Raw genomic sequence first — 23,116 nt, 5'->3', positions numbered from 1 at the left:
CAGTCATCCAGCCAGTTCTTTAAAACAGCTCTTCCTGAACTATTTTGTTTGCTCGGTTTTGAAAGCATCCCTGCTTCTCCCTGTGGCTTAGTGACCAAGTTGTCCTGCTGTTAATGCCTGTCACTCCTGAGTCCAGAGCGTGCAGCTCTTAAAACACAACTCAATTCTTCTCAAACACCAGCCCAGTCATTCCTTTATCAGGCCATAAAAGTAGGCAATACAAAATCATTATAGCAAAAGCCAGGTTGCTTATAAGTAATACAGGTAACTTTTAAATTAATTTATTTACTTACTTTGCAATGACACGATGAGTGTTTGGGTAAAATTCTGCCCTTATCTTCAGATGCCCTCAGTTTCTCATTAGTTAAAAGCCCACTCATTAGGAAGAGCACATTCCCGGGACAAACACATCAGCTGTTGTAAATTGTTCCGCCAAAGTTTTCTGCTGTTCACTGATTTTCTAGAGGTAAGTGCCATGTTATTTACTCAATTAATAGCTGGTAAAGACAAAGTTTTCACTTCTGTTTATGGTCTACCAGTTAGGAAGGCTTTCTGTGGGTTTTTTTTCTGTAGCATGTCAATTCTGGACTATATTTTATTTCTTTTTTTTTTTCCTGTCAAATAACTAGTTGGTGCTTTACACTCCAATGTGAAACAGCAATTTTAAATTAGAAAACTGATCTTGAAATGCTGTCTGTGAATAAAATGCACATTTGAAAAACAAGAGTAATGTTTTGACTTTAAAGGTGTCTCAGAATTTGGGTAATTGGTTTAATACTTAAATGCACTGGGCTATGCGTGCAACACTACACACCTAGAAAGGAGCTAATCATACATTGGTCCTGTATTTAATCTCATATGAAAAATAAAAAAATACTTCTTTCATTAGAAGCAAAACATTCAGGGTAATTGTTTCAAGATGACTCACAATAAAGGCAGTCCATCACCTACTGTATATCTTAATCTCAAAAGGAGCCCAAAAGAGGATGCAGTTAGTTGTTTGACAATGGGTTCTGTTTATTAATGATTTGTGTTAATATATTGTGCCGGGTATTTGTAGAGCTAGAGATATGTTTAATTCATTTATTTGAGACAATGCAGGTGCCAGACAAGCTGCGTATTGGCATGCAAATAAAGTCTGAAGTTAATTTCACCTCAAATACTTTATACATATTTTCCAAATTATCTAGAGCCTCTCTTTGGCAAAGTGTAATATTACCTTTTGTGTTATCAAAAGAATAGGAATTATGTACTGCAAGAAGAGATTTACAGTGGAAATACACAACTGTTTAAGCATTTGCAAGCATACTAAGTTTTTTAGCTGGCTAAAGGACAGATTTTTCCTCTGACAATATTATAAATGCTTAATAACTCCATGAATTCAATTGGAATATTTCTAGTTTTACACCCCCTCCATTAATTTCAATTGAATTTTCTTGAATGACTCCATCTGAAAGCAGAACTTATCTTTAAGAGCGCTAAATTTAATTTAGCTTATAGCATTTTCTGAGGAATAAGCCAAGGCCTGATTGTTTGAATTTTCTGTGTTATCAATTGAACTGAATTTTCTCTTTTATAAGTGCCTCTAATAACAACAAACCCTTCAGGAAATGAATGTGTGAATTAAGCAGATGGTGTGAAAGAAGCATATTTTAAATGCTTTGCAACAATGTAAACGCATGTATTATTTATTGTACAGTATTACCCATTTGTACATTATTATAAGCTATTAAAATTACATGCCAAAAGGTAGGATATATTCTGTTAGTGCCCATTTATGTCCATGATCTTCAGTTAAAAGTATTTAGTAATAAATTAAAAGGAAAATCTATAAAACAGTAAGAACTTCTTTCCAGATACTGTTGGTAGGCACTTTTCACCCATCAAGAGCCAGACAAACAGCGTACTGAACACTGCTGAGAACATTCATCTTAATTATTCAGGGAATTAAGGCTTTAACAGCTCTGACAATCAATATGGCTCCTCGAGAAGGGAAAAAAAAAAAAAAGGATTTCTTTTCCCCCCTTTATTCTTTGCATATGGGAAAGAAATAAATATTAAAATTGCATAGAAAAGGTTGTATTTTTCACATAAACTTTACAACTTAAAATATTGAGAATATTTTTTTAAAAATATGTTTGTCTCCATTTATAATGCAATAGAAGCAGATGGAATGGAATTGAAAATAACAATACATCAAGCTTTTTCATAAAAAAAAGATCAGCTTCATATATTGCATGCAATCTAAATTCATGTATTAGATATGTAAAATGGCATAACACTCTAGATTTTAAATAGTTTCATCCACTCAAAAAATACTTCTTTCATTCAATCCTGCAACAACTGAAAAATTGTTTGTGGGACATATATATTTAATCTCCCTCTACTGCACAGACAGATTTACACCATATACTTTATCTTTCCCTGGTATTCAAAGTGCCATCAATAATCTGCAGTGATTTAAAGTGATGGGACAGTCTTTTAAATAAAACAATACTGGGAACCACAACCTGTATCTTAATTTTCCCTCTGTCACCGATTTGCTAGTAAATCACTGAAAAGTTTCAGTGTCCCAATAGGAAATGTTTTTCTTTCCAGCAGGAAGTTAAGAATTAATATTTGAAAACCAGTTTGAGGTCCCTGCGTTAAAGGCAATGTGGCAGCGAGGGAGAAGAGCCATGAGGGAAGGGGATCCCCAGCCCTGGTGGTCCCCACTGCCTGTGTGTGAGCACGAAGCGAGGACAAGCTGAGCCCAGCACATCCGCTTGTGACTGAGCAGGCTGTACCCAGCCTTGAACAGGCAGATAAAAGGGGGGGCGGGGGGGAGGGGAAAGGATGCAGGCTCCAAAAAAGGGATGTGAAAGCATTTGGAAAAATTTCAGGAGTTGCTGCAGCACTGGGGCATTGGACCAGTTGATGTTCGTGGTGCCCAAACACATGTATAACGTGCTAAAATGGTTATATATAATAGAAAAGAAGATTTATGGGTTCCATGGAAAGAATATATTTTCAATACCAATTCTTTTCTTTTTTTATTCCCATGCTTCCTTGCAGTCTTTTCTCTCAATTTAAGGCATGACATGAGCTGCACATAACCGAAACAATAAAACTAAACAGGAAATGCCTAAGCAGCTCTCTGGCCCAAACATGACTTACTGTAAAACTGTGATACACACCCAAGAATGTCCTCTGGCATTTTCCATTTGCTTAAAAATGAATAATCCACACTGTACAAAAATGTCAGCAGTGATAGCATAGGCTTGAATCCCCATGTCCTTGCTCTTTGAATTTCTTTTCTCATACTTTGCACAAAAATAAAGGGATGATATTTGTGCCTTGCGACCTGGTATCTCTGTTCATCTATTGGAAGTGAACTGTAATATGAATTGTAAATGAAAAAGTCAATCTTATGTTCATTTTTGTACTTGTATCGATCTGCAAGGAAGACGCAAACGTAGAGTCATAGAATCACAGAATGGTTTGAGTTGGAAGGGACCTTAAAGATGGTCTAGTTCCAACCCCCCAGCCATGAGCAGGGACACCTTCCACTAGACCAGGTTGCTCCAAGCCCCATCCAGCCTGGCCTTGAACACTTCTAGAGATGGGGCAGCCACAGCTGCTCTGGGCACCCTGTTCTACTACCTCACCACCCTCATAGCGAAGAATTTCTTCCTAATAACTAATCTAAATTTACCCTCTTTCAGTTTAAGGCCATTTCCCCTTGTCTTATCACCACATGCCCTCGTAAAAAGTCCCTCTCCAGCTTTCTTGTAGGCCTCTATAAGGTCTGCCTGGAACCTTCTCTTCTCCAGGCTGAACAACCCGAACACTCTCAGCCTGTCTTCACAGGAGAGGTGCTCCAACCCTCTGGTCATCTTTGTGGCCCTCCTCTGGCCTTGCTCCAACAGGTCCCTGTCCTTCTTCTGTTGGGGGCCCCAGTGCTGAACACAGTACTCCAGGTGGGGTCTCATGAGAGTGAAATAGGGAGGGAGAAGCAGCTTGCTTGACCTGCTGCCCACACTTCTCTTGATGCAGCCCAGGATTTGGTTGGCTTTCTGAGCTGCAGATGCACACTGTCACGTCATGTTGGGCTTCTCATCTGCCAACACCCCAGAGTCCTTCTCACGGTATTACTCTTCTGCTCACTTTTTAACTTGGAATCTAGTCTGAGATATATAGCTAGAGAATTAGGAAGACGTGAGTCAGGAGACTGCAAAGTGGTAGTTACGATGATGCAGTGAATACTTAGTCTCTCTTTAGTGTAGTTTTATGCTTTTGGACCTCTGAAGGATTCAGGATAGATAGGCAGTCTGTGTCCTTTTTACCAAGTTATCTAAGCAAGCTATTTTTCAACAAAACCAGGAAAAGCAAGACTTTACATAATTTGAAACAGAAGAATAACAGCAGAGAGGGAGGAAGACAGAGACAGGATAGGTAGATTTGGTCTTTCCCTTATTTCCTAAAAAGACAGAGGACTATACATACATGCGTAGATAAACACACAGTATCTTGTAAATGCATATTGTGTGCATATAAATCAGACATCATAGAGAATAATATATTGATGCACAAGATTTTTCAAGGTACTTTTAAATGTAATTGTGTGGTGGAAAAATGTTCAAATACAGTTGAAATGTCCATATTTCTTAGCCACAATAATAATGTCTACCCCAAATGTGATCAGTCAATGTTCAAAAAAGGACATTTCTTTTAGCTGCCAATTTTGCACATTCCTCAGTGGAATGCAAACAATACAGATACATTAATTTCCTTATCAAGTCCCACCATGTTTAATTTCTTTTCCAAGCAAAATGCTACTAGTTAAAATGAACATGTGTCTACAATGAAAGAAAGTATAGCACTACACTCAGCAGTTGCAAGACAAGAGTCAATAGTGCATATGAGAGTCTGAAAGCAAGCTTGGTAGAGTGCTGTATATCTAGTTTAAGCCACAAGACATGATTCTATTCTGTTGGAAAAATCACCTTTCCTCTATGATTTAACTGTACCTCTTTCCTATTCTGGATTTTATGTTATGTTAGTCAGGTACAGGTTAATGAGGGAATCTGAAGTAGCTGTTACTGTAGGAACTCCAGATTATTATTTTTTTCAAAGTGTGTTTCTGAATTCTGACATAATTATGAAGTTCAGTGAAAGATGACTCTTTCTCCACAGGTAAAATCACATGTCTGTGAGTTCTTGCTTTCCTACTGTACACGACATCTTTGCATACATTTCAACAGTCTTGAAACTGAAAGTGTAGTCTTCCCCTGTCTGAACTGGAGGAGTAAGATAAACCAAACTTAGTCATGGAATACGGGCTTCCAGGTGTTACAATTGTAATGTGATTTAGCTTTTAAGGTCATCTTTATGATCTTTCAGAGAGATTGAAATGTCAGGTAAACCATCTTTTTTAATCTTACTTTAAATTAGGTCTAAATCTACATACTCTCTGCTTCACTGCAACTTCTGCTTAAAATCACTCTCCTCTCATGTCATACTTTGCCATTACAGATCTGGAGAAATGACATGGATTTCCTCAAAATGAGTACAAAAATGACGTAGCTATCCTGTAAATTTCTCATCTGACAGCTAAAGAATGATAGTGAAATGACGTCTCCAGAACATCAACTGTTAAATAAAGTATCCAGTGACAGATTTTTAAGTTTTGTGAAATGCTTGTTTGATTGAAGAATGATTCTTATCTTGTTGGTCATTGACATTAAACTGCATAGGTAGTCAAATTATCTAACATGTCCCACTCCTGGAAGATAAATCTGAATAGTGAATATGTCCTTACAAATGAGCTGTTCATCCTGAAGAGATTATAAACCCTGGGCATCAAGAACAATTAAACTCAGCAGAAAATGAAAACACAGAATGGTATTATAGCTAAATGTATGGATTATACTTCCTTGAAAAGCCAGTATACAGATGAGTATAAAATCAGAGGATGGATGCATTTGCTGGCTATTATGATGTTGTGTTGGCTGGCTATATGGTCAATATATGAATCATAAGCAAAAGTACCATCTGTAACATCATGTGTCACACTGCAAAGAATGCCAGGATAATCAATAAAAACCAGGAAAGAAGCAGAACTGGCTGGCTGGAGAACACCATTGGGCTGTATTGGAATACATGGTGTGCAAATAGGTTTCTTTAGGGTGAGTCTATATTTTTACTAATTTTAAGCTGTTGTTTTGGAATCAAAGTGTGCAATTAAGACAGATAGTTCAGCTGTTAACAACTATTTGGAAATGGAAATATAGTGGAATTCTGACTAATAAACACAGTTGAAATGAAAGTTGGACTAAGTTAACAACATTTGCTCGGGAAAAGCCAACATTTTCTTGTTTCTTTTTGCAGAAATGTGAATGTGCAGAAATTAACTTGCATTTTCTATTCAAGAAATGGTGAATTTCACCACACTTATTAAAGGATATATTGAAATCCAGTCATAACCTGCTTCATCCTAAGCTGCACAGCAGAAACTGATGTAAATAGAAAACTACATGTTATTTCGTGCAGTAAGAATATGATTCAAAGTTTCCTGAATACAGTAAAAAATACTTCATCAGCCTTAATGTATTTGTGATCAGGCCCCACTTCTTTCACTTATGAAGAATTCATTTTTGTTTTTAGAATATAGAGCAGAAACACTGAGAACAGATTCTACTCTGAAAACACTGTAGTGCTTCAGAAAGCTGTGTGCATCTTTGGGAAGTTAAATTAACCATGATAATATGTCACTGAATCAGAAAAACAGGAGTACTTGAATCAAGGCTGATAATGAGCTTCAAGGAGGCATTGTTAGTGTCTGCGCTCATTAAAAAACGGGGATTAAAGCAGTCCAATTAATGCCCATGCATGAGATTAAAAAGGCCATAGTCCAAAGATACAACAGTGGAAATTGTAATAAAAGATGTTTTGTTCTTCTTTAGAGGTTCTTTTGTGTATGTGTGAAACAATGGATAATTTATTTCCCCCTCTTTCAGAACTATAGGTTTACCTCTTTCTTTGAAAACTCGCTTCACTTGGTTTTAGATGGCTTTTTAAAGAAAAAGTAAGCATCTGTAATTAAATTCCCATGTGCAAATAAAACCAGAATAAATTGCAGAATAATGCAACTGGATTGGAACTTTTTCAAAGGACTTTTTTTTAATTTAAAATGTCAACCCTTTAAGGAATCACGCATATGGGAAGGTCTCCTGTGTATAATAGGAAGTAGCAGGAAAAGTGACATGCTTTGCAATGATACACTTTAGCCATCTAAAAGGTAGTCATATTATCTAGGCATTTATCACCACCTTTTCTAGGTTAACAGGGATAGCTGGTTGACTAATTCCATACAGCTTTAAATAGGGAATATATAGTAGCTTTGGAAGGTGTACAGTATTCACTAGATAACCTTGAATGGCTTTCCTTGACAAGACTCCTAACTTGCTTGAACAGGATTAGACAGATTCCTGCCCTTTTTTGTGGGATTCAGCTTGCAGATGCAGACATCTGTGTCTACAGTTGAGCAAGGTGTCCAGGCTTCTTCACAACTTCAAGGAAGATTTGGTCAATCCAGTCAAAAGACCCTTGAGAGTTATTCAACATGTCCTGAGATAAATATTTTCATTTTGTCACTTGTGGTGTTTTGCACATGGTCCCGAGTGACTGGCTCACAGTGGTCCTTCTTGAGAATGGGGTTGGACCAAATGACCTCTGGAGGTCCCTTCCAACCTCAACCATTCTGTGATATAATGCCTTGTCAGTGACAGTGACAACAATTGGCCAGAAACTAAAAATATAACTTACAATTATCCTGCACTATTATTTCCTGGATTATCTTTGTTATGATTTATTATCTGCAATGTTGTAATGCCTAGGGCTGTCAGATCGAGACAAGAAATGTACTATGTTAGTCATTAATATCTGACAAAATGATCTAATTATATGTACATAATAACACAAGGCTGAACAATATCAGTGTTTGCATTGTGGGAATAGGCAGCTGGGATCTTTTCCCAGATCTTTTCTTACACAGAAATTCACTAAACCATTTCTTTTTCTCCTGATGCTCTTCCCATTTCATCTGAGCTATAACTTTTTGAAAAGATCTTTGTTTATATTATGGACTTGTTCTCATGTACTGCAAAGCAATCCAGTGCAAATCATGAAAAAGCACTTACAAATGCACTAAGTCAGTTTGCTGCATCAAAGGAGTGCAAAGGACTGCGATGCATTCATTATTTTGTATAAAACAGAAAGGGAAAGGCATTTTTTGTGGCTTTTTGTTTGGTTTTTTTTTCCCAGCCTATGACATTACTTAGATGATTATGCAAGGCTCTGCAGGAAAAGAGAGAAAAAGATACCGGTTGCAAGCATAAGACTTCCATCAGATCAATGGAGTGAAAATAACCTGGCATCCTTTTCCAACAGGCACGCTTGTACGTAGTACCAGCTTGATGGCCTGTAGCAATGGCCCATTTCACTCAAGGACATTTTCCCTAATAGGATCTAAAGGATTGTGAGCAAAGTTTTAAAACTTGGGTGCTAAATCTGTATTTAGGCATGCAAAAAAAGCAGCCAGAAAGTGGGTGGGGAAACAACAGGAGCATAAATCTCTGGCTTGCTAATGAGGGCTTGCTCGTGGGGAGTTCTGCGTTGTGGCTTCTTGCAGTCCTGCTCCTCGCTCACTGCCCATAGCCATTGCTTAATGCCAGTTGCCTCCGCCACCTCTTGGGAAGGTGCTCTTGTACCAGACCACTGGTCAGGGGGACTTAATGCTTATCTGGGACTGAGGATGGAAAACCACAAGACTGGGGCTGGAGAAGAGAAAGGCTGTTCAGCAGGAGATAAAAAGACAAAGTAGAGACTTAAAGGAAAGGCAGAACATCAGGAGAGCAGTGGCAAAGGAAAAGAAACATCAAACCCAGAAGATGGAAGAATAGCAAGGAAGGACAAATGACAGGGGGAGAAATCCTGGATTGTATCACTTACGAGAGCCAATACATTTTCGAACAGTGAAAAGGTTTTTTTCTTTAATAAGTTTGCTGGCAGATTTGGGTAGGTGTATCTGCAGCCTTCCTGTAGATTTGGCATCCCATTACAGATTAGAGGTAATAACCAGGGAGTATTACAGATTCTAGTAGACGGGTATGTTGGCTGTACTGGTTTGGAAAGCAAGAAACCTAGGCATCCTGGCTGTAAGCTAATGGATGGGTATGTGTGAAGAGCTCTCTTTGTCTAGGAAAGGAGTTAAGTGATCAGCTGGTGTTAACTGCGTGAGAAAATATCAGGGACAAGTGAAGCTAGGCTAATTACACTAGGATAACTTTGGTCTGACTTTATGGGCAAGAAAAGAAATAATTAAAAATGGATGTTTTTATCCAGTGTTATGACATTTTAAATTCACATGGCTAGTGCCTGAGTTGAACCTGCAATGCAGACAGTGATTGCAGTGATTTAATGTGACTAAAATGGAGAAACTTGACGGGTGAATGACAGACAATAATAACTGAAAGGATAAACACATCATACTGTAGGTGCAGCAATGTTCATTAGAGCAAACAATTTTTATGACTCTAGATTCAAGCTGTTATATCAGCTGGAGCCCACCATGTAGTTGCTCATCAGCACCAGTAACAGGTACTGTATTACCCAGCAAAAAGACCTGAAAGACAAACCCAGGACAGAGTTGAGCTGCGCTTCTTGGGGAAGAGATAGGAGCAGGGACAGATCCTGGAGCAGCTGACGGCAGGCAATGGTTAAACCTGCTCCACAGGGTGCAAAGTCATGGTGTGTGTGCCCAGGATGCCAGCAGCCCTGCAGCTCCGGCAGCTCCTGGACTACTAGTAGTCCCCAAGCCAGTGGGACAGTCAGGGAAAACAGCAGACCCTGAAAGGAAAAATTCATGCTAATAAGCCCCCACTTCTATAGACAAAGTTCTATAGCTCCTTTGTCAAAGATACAGCATGCTTTTCCAGCTTGTTCAGATCCACATTTTATTTTCTTTAACATATTGATATTTAATTTGTTTTCAGTATAGTAAGTAGCTTAAACCATTAAGTCATTAATAGTATCACCCTTTTAGCCTGCAGACTGATTATCTCTCTTGCATCTCTTCATTTAGAAAATGAAAATTAAATTCAAGGGTAGATAACAATACACTTTTTTCCCAGATATGCTGAAATTACAGCGTTTCTGAGTTCTCTTGATTAATCTGTGTGAAGTAGAAGTATTTGCCTTTTGTTTGAATTACCTTTCCTTTAGTGACCATTACCATATACAGATAGCAAAAAAGGGCTTAGCCCCACTGCGATGATGTTCCAGGCAAGTCAGACTGACCATAGCAGAACATGCTTGGAAGCTGAAATTTCAAATGAGCAGCACATTTGTTTTAAACTATTGTTTTAAGTTATTCTTCTATTAACTCATTTTTTGTAAACATCAGGAACCAAAAAAGTGTTAAGGAAAGGTCTGAAGCAACTGTGGCAGACGTCTGGGTGAGAAAGAAAGCAAAAAAAAGCTGACCATCAGAACACACTTCAAGACAACAAAGTCTATCAAAAAGTCTTTCAAAGCCTTTGAAATTAGACTTAATTTTTACAAGATCATAGTTTTCACCTTACTCTGTTTGTGCTGGGTATAACGTTAACAAAAGCAAATAAAACCAAAAGGCATCCCTTTGCCATCCTATCTGCCTCCAGCGTGGCTACTGCCTTTCTAACAGTTTTGGTTTTTTTTTTTTGTTTTCAAGGACACATCAAAACAATTTCCCAGAAAAAAATATACCATGGATGTTTGGGTCAAACGGTTAGCAGTGGTGGCACTGCTTACCGTGGTTGACGCTCAGCTGCCGAAGCCAGCACGGGTCCCTTTGGTTCTGCACAAGCCTTTCATGGTTGTCTGGAACGCGCCAACTGAGCAGTGCAGGCTGCGGTACAAGGTAGACCTGGATCTCAGTGTTTTTGACATTGCATCCAACACCAATGAGACTTTGAGCGGATCCAATGTGACAATCTTTTATCACACTCATTTGGGATACTATCCCTACTACTCAGATGATGGAGACCCTGTCAATGGAGGGGTGCCCCAGAATGAAAGTCTTATCAAACACCTTAATAAAGCAAAGTCTGACATTGACTATTGCATACCCATGAAGAAATTTCAGGGACTTGCAGTCATTGACTGGGAAAACTGGAGGCCCCAGTGGGATAGGAACTGGGGCAATAAAAGCATTTATAGGAATAAATCTCTGGAGATGGTTAGGAGACGGCATCCTCAGTGGTCAGAGCACAGAATTAGGAAAGTGGCTAAAGAGGAATTTGAAAATGCTGGCAAGAGTTTTATGAACAACACCATCCTTCTGGCTGAGCATATGAGACCAAATGGTTTGTGGGGTTACTATCTCTACCCAGACTGCTACAACTATGATTACAAAGAACACCCCCAAACATACACAGGGAGATGCCCAGCCATTGAGTCTTCCCGCAATGACCTCCTGCTTTGGTTGTGGAAGGAAAGCACTGCTCTCTACCCTTCTATATACCTGGATTATATACTGAAGTCAAGTCCAAATGCACTAAAATTTGTTCACTATCGGGTTAAGGAGGCGATACGTGTTGCCTCAATTGCTAGAAAAGACTACGTTTTGCCTGTGTTTGTTTACTCCAGACCATTTTATGCCTATACTTTTCATGTTCTAACAGAGGTAAGCAGACAGACTTCTTTAGAAATTTAGATTTGAAACAGTCTCTTAGAAGAAATACTTTCTGAAAGTTTTCCTTGTATAAAAGGACTTATGCATTTGTTTTTCATATTTAAGGCAGCCCCTGCAAAAGGAAGTACTGTAGTCACAGTACAAAACTCTACACCTTTCAAGACTTAATATTGCAGTGCTTTGGTCTACTTCTGTAGGATAACATTGTGTATTTTTAATGAGGGTAATTTAGAAAGAAAGTACAAAGAAATCATTTCCTTAAGGAAGTAATTCATTCTGATATTTTAATTCTTTCAGGACAGCTTGTGAAATGAACTTGACAATTTTTTGTGAAGTTCAAAACTAATTAGTGTAGTGGAAAGAAACTTTCATGAGAAAGGAGCCTCAGGGCTTTTTTGTTTCTTTATCCAAATGTAAATTCCTTCAGTATAGAAATAAACCACTCAAGTAAACTAGTCTGGCCTGGAGTTCCTCACTCCTGCATGACAAGCATTGGCCATCTCGATTTTCAGAGGTACAACATGTTCAAACATCTTCATGATCCAACATTTAGTGCTAATACTGTGGAGTACTTTTTAATAAAGAAACCAAGTTTTTGAGTCATGCAATATTCCTTCACCAAAGAACAAGTGCAATAAATACATAGTGGCCACAGCATTGATGGTAAAAGTATATGTGTATAAATCCCAGACTTTCTGGATATGTAATGATGATTGTGGCTCTGACTTTGTTTATGCACATAATAGAGAGGCACAAATGCATATCTATTTCTCTAGTATGTGCTCCAAGTGCCAAAAGTTTGGTTTGATCACTATGGATTCCATGAGAAGGGAGGAAATCTGGGGCAGGGACCTCATGGAAACAACCACTTGATGGCTAAGCGTATCTGGGGGTGCTCCCTCCCTTTGGTTTACAGAGAGCTGCATGAGAGCTCGCTTCTGCTGCTGCCAAAGACACGTTCTTGACTCCAACTGGAACAGCAAAAGAAAGAGAAGGGGCAAGGGAAAGGCAATGGTCAGTCCAGCAAACCACAGGCTGCATGTGGCTTTAGCCTGGAGCTGGAGCTGGGGTGGTGTGGTGGAGCCCTAACAGCCTGAGAAGAGTTTCAGGCTGCCCCCAGGAAGCAAGTGGTACATAGAAGCAATCCTTAATTTGGTCTGCCTTCATTTTTAGCATCCAGGGACTCTTTGGAGGTGTTTTCTGTGTGATATGGAAGCTGCAGGTCCTTGCTGGTTCAGAAGTCCTGGGCAAATAGGCAAGGCTGTGTCCCACTGAAGGGAAGGAGCCACTGGGGTCAGCACAGGCAGGATTTCACCCAGAACACCTTCACTGAAGAACTCAGGCTGTGAAATAAATGAGCATTCTTCAAATGCAGTAATGAACATTTTTAATAATATAAATTAGTCCCTTGATCAATATAAAAATACCACGAGTTTTACTTAAAGCTATGAAAACTAACATGCTGTTGCCAGTTAGGCACAGGTTCAAAATCTGTATAAAGTCACTGTTTTACCTTAAGCGATTTTCAGAGCAGTACAGTGGTAATTAGGAGTTCCTCCTAAGTTACACACTTTAACTGTTTTTCAGTTGCATATAGCCATTTACTTCTAGATACTTTAAAGTTCACTTTGTACCTCTGCAGCCAGGGAAGATCCCTGCATAGCCAGAGAAACATATTTGGATTATGCTCCACCACGTTTTCTGATGACAGTCCCCAGCTCTGCAGGCAGCCATGGGGGCAGGGCTTGATGTTTCTCCAGGCTATACTCATCATCTGTGTGAACAGCTTGGGGACTGCCAGGAACTTGCAGGGTTGCACTTCAGAAAACTCTAAATAGGAGTGATCACAAAAATAATGTTCTTGTTTTCCTTCATAGCCCTGAAGTCACCAAGATACTTTAAACACGGGTTTGTGTGTTCAGATTTTAGACTAGACTGGAGCTTCTCATTTGACCCATGAGATGCCCCTAAGTGATGCTCATAAACCTACAAACAAGACATGAAACCTTTGAGGTCCAGCAACAGTGTGCATGAATGTGACAAAAGGAGCCAGTGTAGTGTAACGACATCCAGGCTAAATGGCCATAGAAAAAACGGGATAGCAGGCTAATAGATACCTGACCTCTGACAGGGACTGGGCCAGGAGGACCACTGTCCTGCTCCATCAAGTTCTGCAAAAGCTGTGACATTCTGGTCCAACAGAAATAATTGCTGACACGCTCAAGCCTTGTGTATAAGCCCTTCTGTACAGCATGAAAAATACAGTAAATACCACAGTGGAAGAAAATAGAAAGAATGGTTGTGAGTCAGAGACACTGAGGGAGAGACACAGGTCTAGCAGACCTTCAGAAAGGTGAAAGATTCAGGTCCCAAACGGATGCTGTAGCTACGTGTGCTGTACCTTTCACCCTGGAAATCAGGTGAGTTGTGCATAAGGTATCTGAGAAATTAATTTTGCTTTTTTTCTTGGAAACAATTTATAAATTCTGAACTGGGATCCCAATCATTATGAAAGGTTTCTGTATTTGCTAGAAATGCATATAAGCAGTTTGCCATCTGTAGGGTATTTAGAAACTCTCTTCTTTGACAATTTAATACTAAATGTGTGGGAGAGGGAAGTTACACAGTAGCATATGTGCTTCCTGACTAGATAGCTGAATTCATTAATAAAGCAGGATGACAACTAACAAACGATGAGTAATGGGTAACAATTCTCTTGTTCACCTATAGATAGTCTTCTCTGATGACCAGGTGTGCATGTGTACAGGGATCATTCCCTGCAACCATGCCAGGCTTGCGCTACCATTCCTGAATACAGAAAAACCTTGTCTGTGACTAAGTCTGTTCAAAATGTAGAGGAAAGATTAGAAATGTACTTATTTTTCTTTCCTTGGAATTTAACTAGAATTGACTGTGCTGTTTCCTCTCAAGCTCCAAAACTGAAATGGCTTAGCTTACCTCCTATGTTTTAGCATTCAGTGCAGCAACTTGGCTGATCAAAATATGGAGAAGCACTGACGGAAACTAGACCATCCTCCTCCGTGCCAAATCAGCTGTCCGCCTGGAGATAGCTGAGCATAATCTTGAGGATCTTTGGTTGTTGCACACTGCCCCCAAAAGTTTGAACGAGAAGGAGCATCAGCAGGAAAGCAGCTTTGTTGACTTGGTTATTGCGTGGAGTAATACCAGATGCCTAAGTGGTAGCTGACCTATAAAGCTGCCTCTTCAGGACAGTCCTCTAACATGGATGGATGAAGTTCTGATACAAAGAGTAAAATAGGATTCCCCACCTCAACATTCTCATATTTAAAATTATATCTATATTTTTTTTAACTTGCATGTTTTCTTCCGTGTGAGGTACTTAACACTCACATGCCAGTGAGTGCCCACTAATGACAAGCTGTGCTGAGGAACAGTGCTGGGTTCAGTCCCAGACCCAGGGCTGCTGTGTCTGAGGCTGCTGGTGGAGCTCATGTGCCTCACTCAGGGCTTCATGGGGGCACTTCCCTCTCTCTCATCCTGATTTGCCACTCAGTCATTATGAGAGACACTTATCTTTCCTTTTCTCAAAATAGCCAAATAGGGGGTGAAAGTTTTATTTTATAACCCTTTTTGTGGCAGGGGAGGGTGGTGGTGGTGCCTCCCCAATTTGTGTGACAGTCTGCTGGTCAGAGCACCCACCTCTGGTGTGGGAACTCTTGGCTCAGTTCTCTTCCCAGTCTGCTCAGGATGAATGCAGCACCCTGTGTTGGACACCAGGAATGAGTTAGGGAATCACCTGACTAAAAAGAACAAGTGTACACGGGAGCAAAAATAAAAGAGAGGGTGCAACCTCCTGTTCGTAGGTCATTCAGGGGAGAGCCCTTCTGTGCTGACGGCCTTTGAAGTAGTCAGTCAGTGAAAGATGTAACTATGCGTAGAAATGACAGCCAGAAGCCTTACTTCTTTCTTTGTGGGGAAGTCACCAAATTATTAAGCTGAATTGATCATAAGCTGTAGTCAGGTTCCTACTTGTTTCTCTTGCTCTGCTTTGTACCTTCATTGAATTGGCACAAAATAAAATGGCATCAGAAAGAGAAGTGGCACCCCTCTAAACATTGTCTGCAACCTCACAGTGAAGGTAACCCCTGCTGGAGGGTTAGCTGGAGATGATGCGTCTTTTTAGTATGGAGGAAGAGAGAAAAATTCAGCCCATGTCTTCCAATCAAATGCCAAATTTTGGCTTTAGCCTGAGAAAAGTTCTGAGTTTCTCAGCGCTGGCAAGGTGGTGTTTCTAGGTGTGCACGAAAGCAGAAATGTAGGTGCCTCGGGAACTTCAGCTGTGAAATTATCAGTGCCATTGGACTTCACACACCCAGAGGACTGGGTGAACTTTAAAGGTCATACTCTTGGTTTTGATTATTTTCTATCCATATGAATTAGACATGAAGTGCTGAAATCCCTTTGTGGATGTGAATCTAAATGATTTCTGAAAGTAACAAGAGAAAGATGTGGACTATGAATGTGGGAATGAAAACTGGATTGACTCGCTCCTGGTCAAGCACCCTAACTCCTTAAGCACATTGCTTATTAAATCTTTATTTCAGGATTTTCTCAGGTCATAGTTCATTCATAAATGATGCAGATTATTTATTTTGCATATCTGAAAAGGTTTCAGTAATTTGTTAACAAGATCTGAACTCTGTTAGTACGAAATCACTCAACCATTATGTGGCTAATGTAGAATCACAGTCCAGCCTTTCTATTTGGGTAATCTTTGCAGATGAGGGAAGCCTGGGCATCCTCATTACCAAGGGGTCAGGCTGTATTTCCCATTCTCGTAACATTTGATGTTTTGATCTTTAATGCACATACTTTTTTTTAACTGATAAATTAATTCCCATGGGAAAAAAACCCCCCACCTGCAGCCCACACCACCATCCTTTTATAAAACTGGCACTGTACTACATACTTTGAAGAGCAATGACATTCTCTAAAAGACTGCTTGGATGATCAGCATCAACACAAACTTCAGGCGAGAGCAACTATTCTTTAAATCTCTCTGTACATTACATAAAAGCCAGTAGGCAAGCTCTGCTCTTTCAGACTTTGCAGGTTTTCCTGCACTCTTTTGTCCAGCCTTTAGTTAAGGGTCAAAGTCACTGCTTCTGACTTCTCTGTAATCGTCTTCAACTCTTCAGCAGACTCTCCCTTTCCCAAGGCATTTATTTGTGATTTCTTTTATATCTCTTGGGCCATAAATGTTTCAGGAATAGGAACTCCTTAACTATGCATTGATAAATCAACAGGCCCACTTGCACAGTGAAATAAATTACTTAGTAGTAATTAACAATAATAACATGGGGTTTCCACTCTATCATTTTGCATTTCTAAGGTGCCACCACCATACTGTGATCATTTGGCTGATGTTTTGAATTGTTTTCTTCTAAAAAGGTCTGAAAAGACTGTATCAAAGACCATCACTAACTTTTAAAAGGATTTTGCTGTTTCTTCATCAAATTGAGAAATATTTTGATATCTGTCATTACAAACACTGATCAGGAATTACTTTCTAGTCAGTTATTGCAGATGGAAATGGTTGGAGATGTAATTGATCATGCCTTGAAATTTGGGGATGGAAGAAGATCCTTCCTCCATATTGTCTAAGATTTAATTGCATTTCTGTAGACACAATATTCACAGTCTCAGGGAATGGCTTTAAGACACTTGCAAGGTATGTTGCTCGTTGGCCAGGCACCTGGGACTCCTGTTCTACACACTCCTGTCTGTGTTCCGGCAGGGCTGTGCTACTGCTATTGCTACAACTCTACTGTTTTATCAGTACAGCTCTAAAAGTGGGTATGGTTAAACCAGTATGCAAATGTGTGGTGTTTTTTTTAACCCCGTTTGGTACTATGTAGCACTGGGAGAGGCTGTTTTTCAAAGATATATTTCCTGGAATAATGGCATTCACACTGGTAGGAACAGCAGCTCTGTAAATGTCTTGGCATGGCTAAAGCAGCACAAGTCAGAGCCCTGCCTAAAGCCTACCAACTGCAATTAGACACTGTAAGGGTAATCCAACGATGTGTGACCATACTTATCGTCACTTGCCAAAAAAGATGCCTATGTAGATATGGTAATCAATCAAAGACTGGTACATAAAATAGATCATTCAATTCTTACTCCACCAGTTTGGTTGGAGGACCCCTTGTGAATAAACTCTAAAGATTTCATTATTTAATAGTCACGCTCATGAATGCAACCTATGCAAACCTTTGGAGATACACAGGAGAGCTTTCTAAACTAAATAGCAATTTTATTATGAAGAATATACCACTGGACTGACATCTCCTCAGGGAGGTGGGGAGTGATGCCCAAATCCTAGTGATTTTTTACTTTTATTTTTATATCTTTGGTTTTCTTATGTCTGGTTTTGGCCTTCTTTTTCAGACAGATCTGGTCAATACCATTGGTGAAAGTGCGGCTTTGGGAGCAGCCGGAGTTGTTCTGTGGGGCAGTATGCAATACGCCAGCTCAAAGGTAGGTTGTCTTGGTTTGTTAGTATTTAGGAGTCACCTCAATACCTCTTCTTTGCCACCACACCCTCTGTAGCACCTACCTATCTTTATCAATGTTGTCAGCCAGTGGCTGAGGACGATGGCTCAGTACTACTTTCAGGTCTTGTTAGTTCCATACTTTCATTAGGCTGCGAAGTCCTGTTGCTTCAGAGCACATTGCTTTGGGCAGGTCATTTGTAGCATTGTGGAATAATGAGTCCAGGTTAGAAGACATGTTTTGAAACAATAACATAGACATATAAGCGCAGCTTTTTTTTTTTTTTTTTAACAGTGTAGCTATGGCTGTTTGTACAGATCCACAGAGCAGGAATGGAGTCTGGAGGGAGAGCATTTTCTCTGGTCATCAGTGTTGAACTGACACATGGAAACTAATGTTACCACAAGAAAAGGCCTAGTTCCTCCTCCCAGGTCCTTCAGGCCTTCACAAATAAACCTTTTTGAAATGATGGAGGAGGTGGGAGGCAGCACTGGGGTTTCAAAGGAGGCACGGTAGGCTAGCTGCTGGTCCTCAGCCTGGGCTGGGCTTTGGTACACACTGCTTTTCATGCAGTCTGCTCTCCTCCTCCTGAAGTCTCTGGCAAAGCACCACTGACTTTGGCAGAGAAAGAGGGAAATTCGAATTGGAACTTTCTAGCCGCAATTGCAGCAACTTCTGTGCTTGTTTCTAAAAATGATGTGGTTCCTTGTAAACTGAAGCAGCTGGAGAGATCAGGACCAAAGAGGTGACTCAATATGTGCTTGAAAGCCTCTAAGTCCCATGCACTGCTCCTGGTTGGCAGTTACCAGAAATCTCTGCTTAAGGAATTAGTTAGTCTCAGATTAGCACATAAACTCTCTTTCTGTTTACTAAGACTCCTCCCTAAACTAATATTGTGTGTTCTACCAAGCACCAAATAAACACTGTAATAAGGGTCAATATTTTGCTAATCTTACCCATGGATTAAACCCAATAGATTACTCCAGCCTGTAAATCCAACAAGATTTTTCTCAACAGGTTACTTTAGTTAAGAACAGTTTTGTACTGGCATCTTCTTAGATATAATAAATTCGGACACAATGCTACCTACTGAGAAATATGTCATGGTCCTTTATTCTCTGCAGGACAGCTGCTCAACGGTTAAACGGTACATTGACGGACCCTTAGGACATTATGTCATTAATGTGACTTCAGCAGCCAAACTCTGTAGCAAAGTCCTGTGCAAGAAGAATGGAAGATGTATCCGCCAAAACAGCGACTCTTCTGCTTACCTCCATTTGTCACCCACTAATTTTAAGATCCGAGTCCGTCACTCAGAGAGGGGCCCCAGGTTCCAGGTCACTGGTGAACCCAGCCTGGAGAATATTGAAGCCATGAGGCAGAGATTCATGTGTCAGTGTTACCAGGGCTGGACAGGAATATTTTGTGAATTGCCTGACCAAAGGCTAATGGAGCGCTGGGTTCACCTTGTGTTCAGTAGATCAAGAAAACAAAAGCTTTATGTCTTTCTCTTAGGAGCCATGCAGCTTCTTCTGCTTTGCACCACACACTAAAATCTTCTGAGGTGCAAGGAAGTAAGAAATGGTGTCACTAAAAGTCCTGTTCCTTAGCAAGTTTTTACTGCACAGGGAAAAGGCTTTGTTGACTAGATGGTTTTATTCTGGTTTCTTCATCTCCCACTCCTGGAATTGCTTCAGATATCAAACATTTTGAAAGCAACCTCCTCTTTTTTACCACCTCTCTACTCTTAATTCATGTTTTACTCATATGTTCAACAGATAAAGCTTCTGCTGCAGCAGTGGAAGTTTACCTGAGTAAAAAAAGTTGAATAAACTTGTACAAGGATTCATCCATGTAGAAGCTTAAAAAAGGACACAGAGACTCTTTCTTTCAGGGCTGGATGATTTAACATATGGTGATGAGGAGCGTCTTCATTTGCACCAGGGATCACAAACTGTTCACTGCAGCTCTTGCTTGAAGTCAAATGGCATTTTATGTAAACAGCAGCACTGTGCCCAGAGCCACATCCACCACACTGTACCGATCCTACTGCTTCTGCATGGACAATGTGAAGAGCATTAAGTTATACATCAGTGCACACTTTAAAAAAAATGTATGTCAAGCATTTCAGGGCCTAATTTGATTAATATTATTTCTAGACATATCAGTATTTCCAGCGGTAGCTTTGTGCCATCCTTTTCAAAGGTACCATTCAACTGAAAATCTCTGCAATTGCCAGTTATTGTGTCAAATGTTCATTTTCCCATCGCACCAGCCAACCAGCAGAATGTATATGCGTTTAGGTGAGGGGCTCCTGACCTCTGAGACCAATGCTGGTAGCTGGCATCCTGCAGTGCTTCTGCCCAGGCAGGCAATGGGAGAGCTCTTCTCCTCTTGCTCTGACCCCCTGGGAAGCAGGCAGCCTTGCTGCTGGGTATCACTGCTGTCTTTGGGGCTGCTGCAGGTCTTTGCTTTCTGCTCGCTAGTTACATGGGTCTGGTAACTCTGCTCTCCTGCTGCTGTTGTGCAGTCACCCAACCAAACTGGCTTGTCAGCGACTGGGAAATGGGAACAGGCTGACATCCCACTGCTGGTGTGCCTTGAGCAGGGGAGGAGAAGATGAAGGACCTTACTCGCCAGCAACATTTTGGCTTGCAGCCTTTGGCTTCAGGTGGGGACCTCTTTGGAGGTGGTATAACTTAATGAACTACTGATTACTGATGAATCTGGCATCCATAACACGCCATCCTGTCAGGCTGTGGCATGTCCATTTGCAATTATTCATCGATCTATGTTCATTTGTGAACAAACGTATTTCATCAAAGACCTATCTGTCTTCCATACAGCCTTTCAACGTAGCAAACAATGAATGCCTTCATTGAATTGAAGGCAAAAAAATCCCCTACATGTCTCCGACTTAGGGAAGATACTAAAATAATTTTCTTTTGAGGCTTTTTATGATGCATTGAACTGAATACTGTTCCAGAGCACGGACACAGAAATTAGTAAGAAACCCACATGTGGGTCTAAGACATTTTCTTTACCCTGACTAGTGTCTGTATTGATCATTTGTGGCCATACTTCACTGCTTACATTAAACAATACCCTGTTCCTGTAGCAGTTTACTTAAAATCAGCAAGGCTATGTGGAGAGGATGCTCAACTGAGTAAGAAATCTGAATCTGACCCTTAGCCAGGCCCCCTTCCTGATACTGCCCTAAATTAGTATTAACATGTCTCAATGCATTATGATCTGCTTGGGTGTCCTATGTTCTTTGTAATCTGCTGTTATCTCTGAACATTTCTTCATGATAACCCCACAAAAGAACTTACTTTGGTTTGCCAGGACCAGATTCACAGCTGGTGTGAGCCATGATGCTCAGATTCACTTGAGCCAAAGATCCAACTCATAACAGACCTGCAGTGGGTATCTTAAGGCTGCAATGATACCTAGACACTGGAATGGGACTGACTTCAGTTAAAGAGACTTAGGGCTAGCTATAGTGAGTCACTGTGACAACATGTGCTGAGAAACTACAGGAGAGCTTTGCTTGACCTTTTGCTTTCTAGTGTGTAACAGCAATGGGTGATCGCAAAAGTGAAGGTAAAAAGCGTTATTCTGGTGTGGGAGAGAAAGGATTAAAACTAAAGTTTAGAAAAACTGACAGTTGTTAAGAACTATGCCTTTAGACTGAAGCTAGAGTGTTTACCATTTCACATATTTTTTACTGATTATATATATTCTGCTTTAGCTCTTTATTCAGTTCAGAGTATGGTAAACTTCAAGGGGAACTTCAACTTACACATAATTTAATGTATTGAAAGCATAGAAACTATTAGCTCAGTTTTGCTGAATAGCTGCCACAAATCTGTATTTAAACTGGATGGTCCTGCTTTATGTAATACTGTCCTGTGTTCTAAAACCAGATGTGATGTGAAAACACTGTAATCCTTATGCACTGTGTCAGTGAAAGATGTTCTTAAAATGTTGCGTAACACTTTTTGTAAAGTGTTTCCATTATTTCTGTAGCCTTTTAAGAATAAACTGTATTGTGTCATGCACACAATTTATTTGGATATCATAAATCTACAGAATCACAGAATGGTCACGGTTGGAAGGGGCCCCTGGGGATCACCTAGTCCAACCCTCTGCTAGAGCAGCTTCACCCAGAGCAGGTGGCACAGAGACACGTCCAGGTGGGCTTTGAATGTCTCCAGAGAAGGAGACTCCACAGCCTCTCTGGGCAGCCTGTTCCAGTGCTCTGTCACCCTCAAGGCAAAGAAGTTCTTCCTCATATACAGGTGGACCTGCCTGTGTGGCAGTTTGTGCCCGTTGCCCCTTGCCCTGTCGCTGGGCACCACTGAAAAGAGCCTGGCCCCATCCTCCTGACACTCAACCCTAAGATATTTACATTCATTGACAAGATCCCCCCTCAGCCGTCTCTTCCCCAGGCTACACAGGCCCAGCTCCCTCAGCCTTCCCTCACAGGGGAGATGCTCCAGTCCCCTCACCATCCCTGTAGCCCTCCGCTGGGCCCTCTCCAGTAGTTCCCTGTCTCCCTTGAACTGGGGAGCCCAGCACTGGACACAGCGCTCCAGATGTGGCCTCACCAGGGCAGAGCAGAGGGGCAGGATCACCTCCCTCGACCTGCTGGCCACGATCCTCCTAATGCCCCCAGGATCCCACTGGCCTTCCTGGCCACCAGGGCACACCGCTGGCCCATGGGCAACTGGCCGCCCACCAGCACTCCCAGTCCCTTCCCCGCAGAGCTGCCCCCCAGCAGGTCACCCCTGGCCTGTGCTGGTGCTGGGGTTGTCCCTCCCCAGGTGCAGGACCTCAATTAAACTGAGATAAGGTCTTCATCAG

The 23,116-nt window shown here is 40.7% G+C and overlaps 1 protein-coding gene across 1 annotated transcript; it reads left to right on the top strand.

Annotated features, from left to right (window-relative positions):
* Positions 1-307: 307 nt before the first annotated feature.
* On the top strand, positions 308-22,299 carry LOC101919451 (hyaluronidase-1-like). Its single transcript, XM_005228771.3, has 4 exons — positions 308-466; positions 10,751-11,704; positions 18,146-18,235; positions 19,375-22,299. The coding sequence occupies exons 2-4, from the start codon at positions 10,787-10,789 to the stop codon at positions 19,801-19,803; spliced, it is 1,437 nt and encodes a 478-aa protein (XP_005228828.1). The 5' UTR covers positions 308-466; positions 10,751-10,786; the 3' UTR covers positions 19,804-22,299.
* Positions 22,300-23,116: the final 817 nt, after the last annotated feature.

Source organism: Falco peregrinus, chromosome 6 (genome assembly GCF_023634155.1).
Source record: "Falco peregrinus isolate bFalPer1 chromosome 6, bFalPer1.pri, whole genome shotgun sequence".
Classification (NCBI taxonomy): domain Eukaryota; kingdom Metazoa; phylum Chordata; class Aves; order Falconiformes; family Falconidae; genus Falco; species Falco peregrinus.
Note: the sequence above shows the minus strand (reverse complement) of the source record. Positions and strands in the feature narration are given on the sequence as shown.

Bases quoted from the DNA above. Each gene is read 5' to 3' on its own strand.
- LOC101919451 (XM_005228771.3), top strand. From the start codon at position 10,787: ATGGATGTTTGGGTCAAACGGTTAGCAGTGGTGGCACTGCTTACCGTG. The intron at 11,705-18,145 runs GTAAGCAGACAG...CTTCTTTTTCAG, and splicing joins CTTTTCATGTTCTAACAGAG to ACAGATCTGGTCAATACCAT. The intron at 18,236-19,374 runs GTAGGTTGTCTT...TATTCTCTGCAG, and splicing joins TGCAATACGCCAGCTCAAAG to GACAGCTGCTCAACGGTTAA.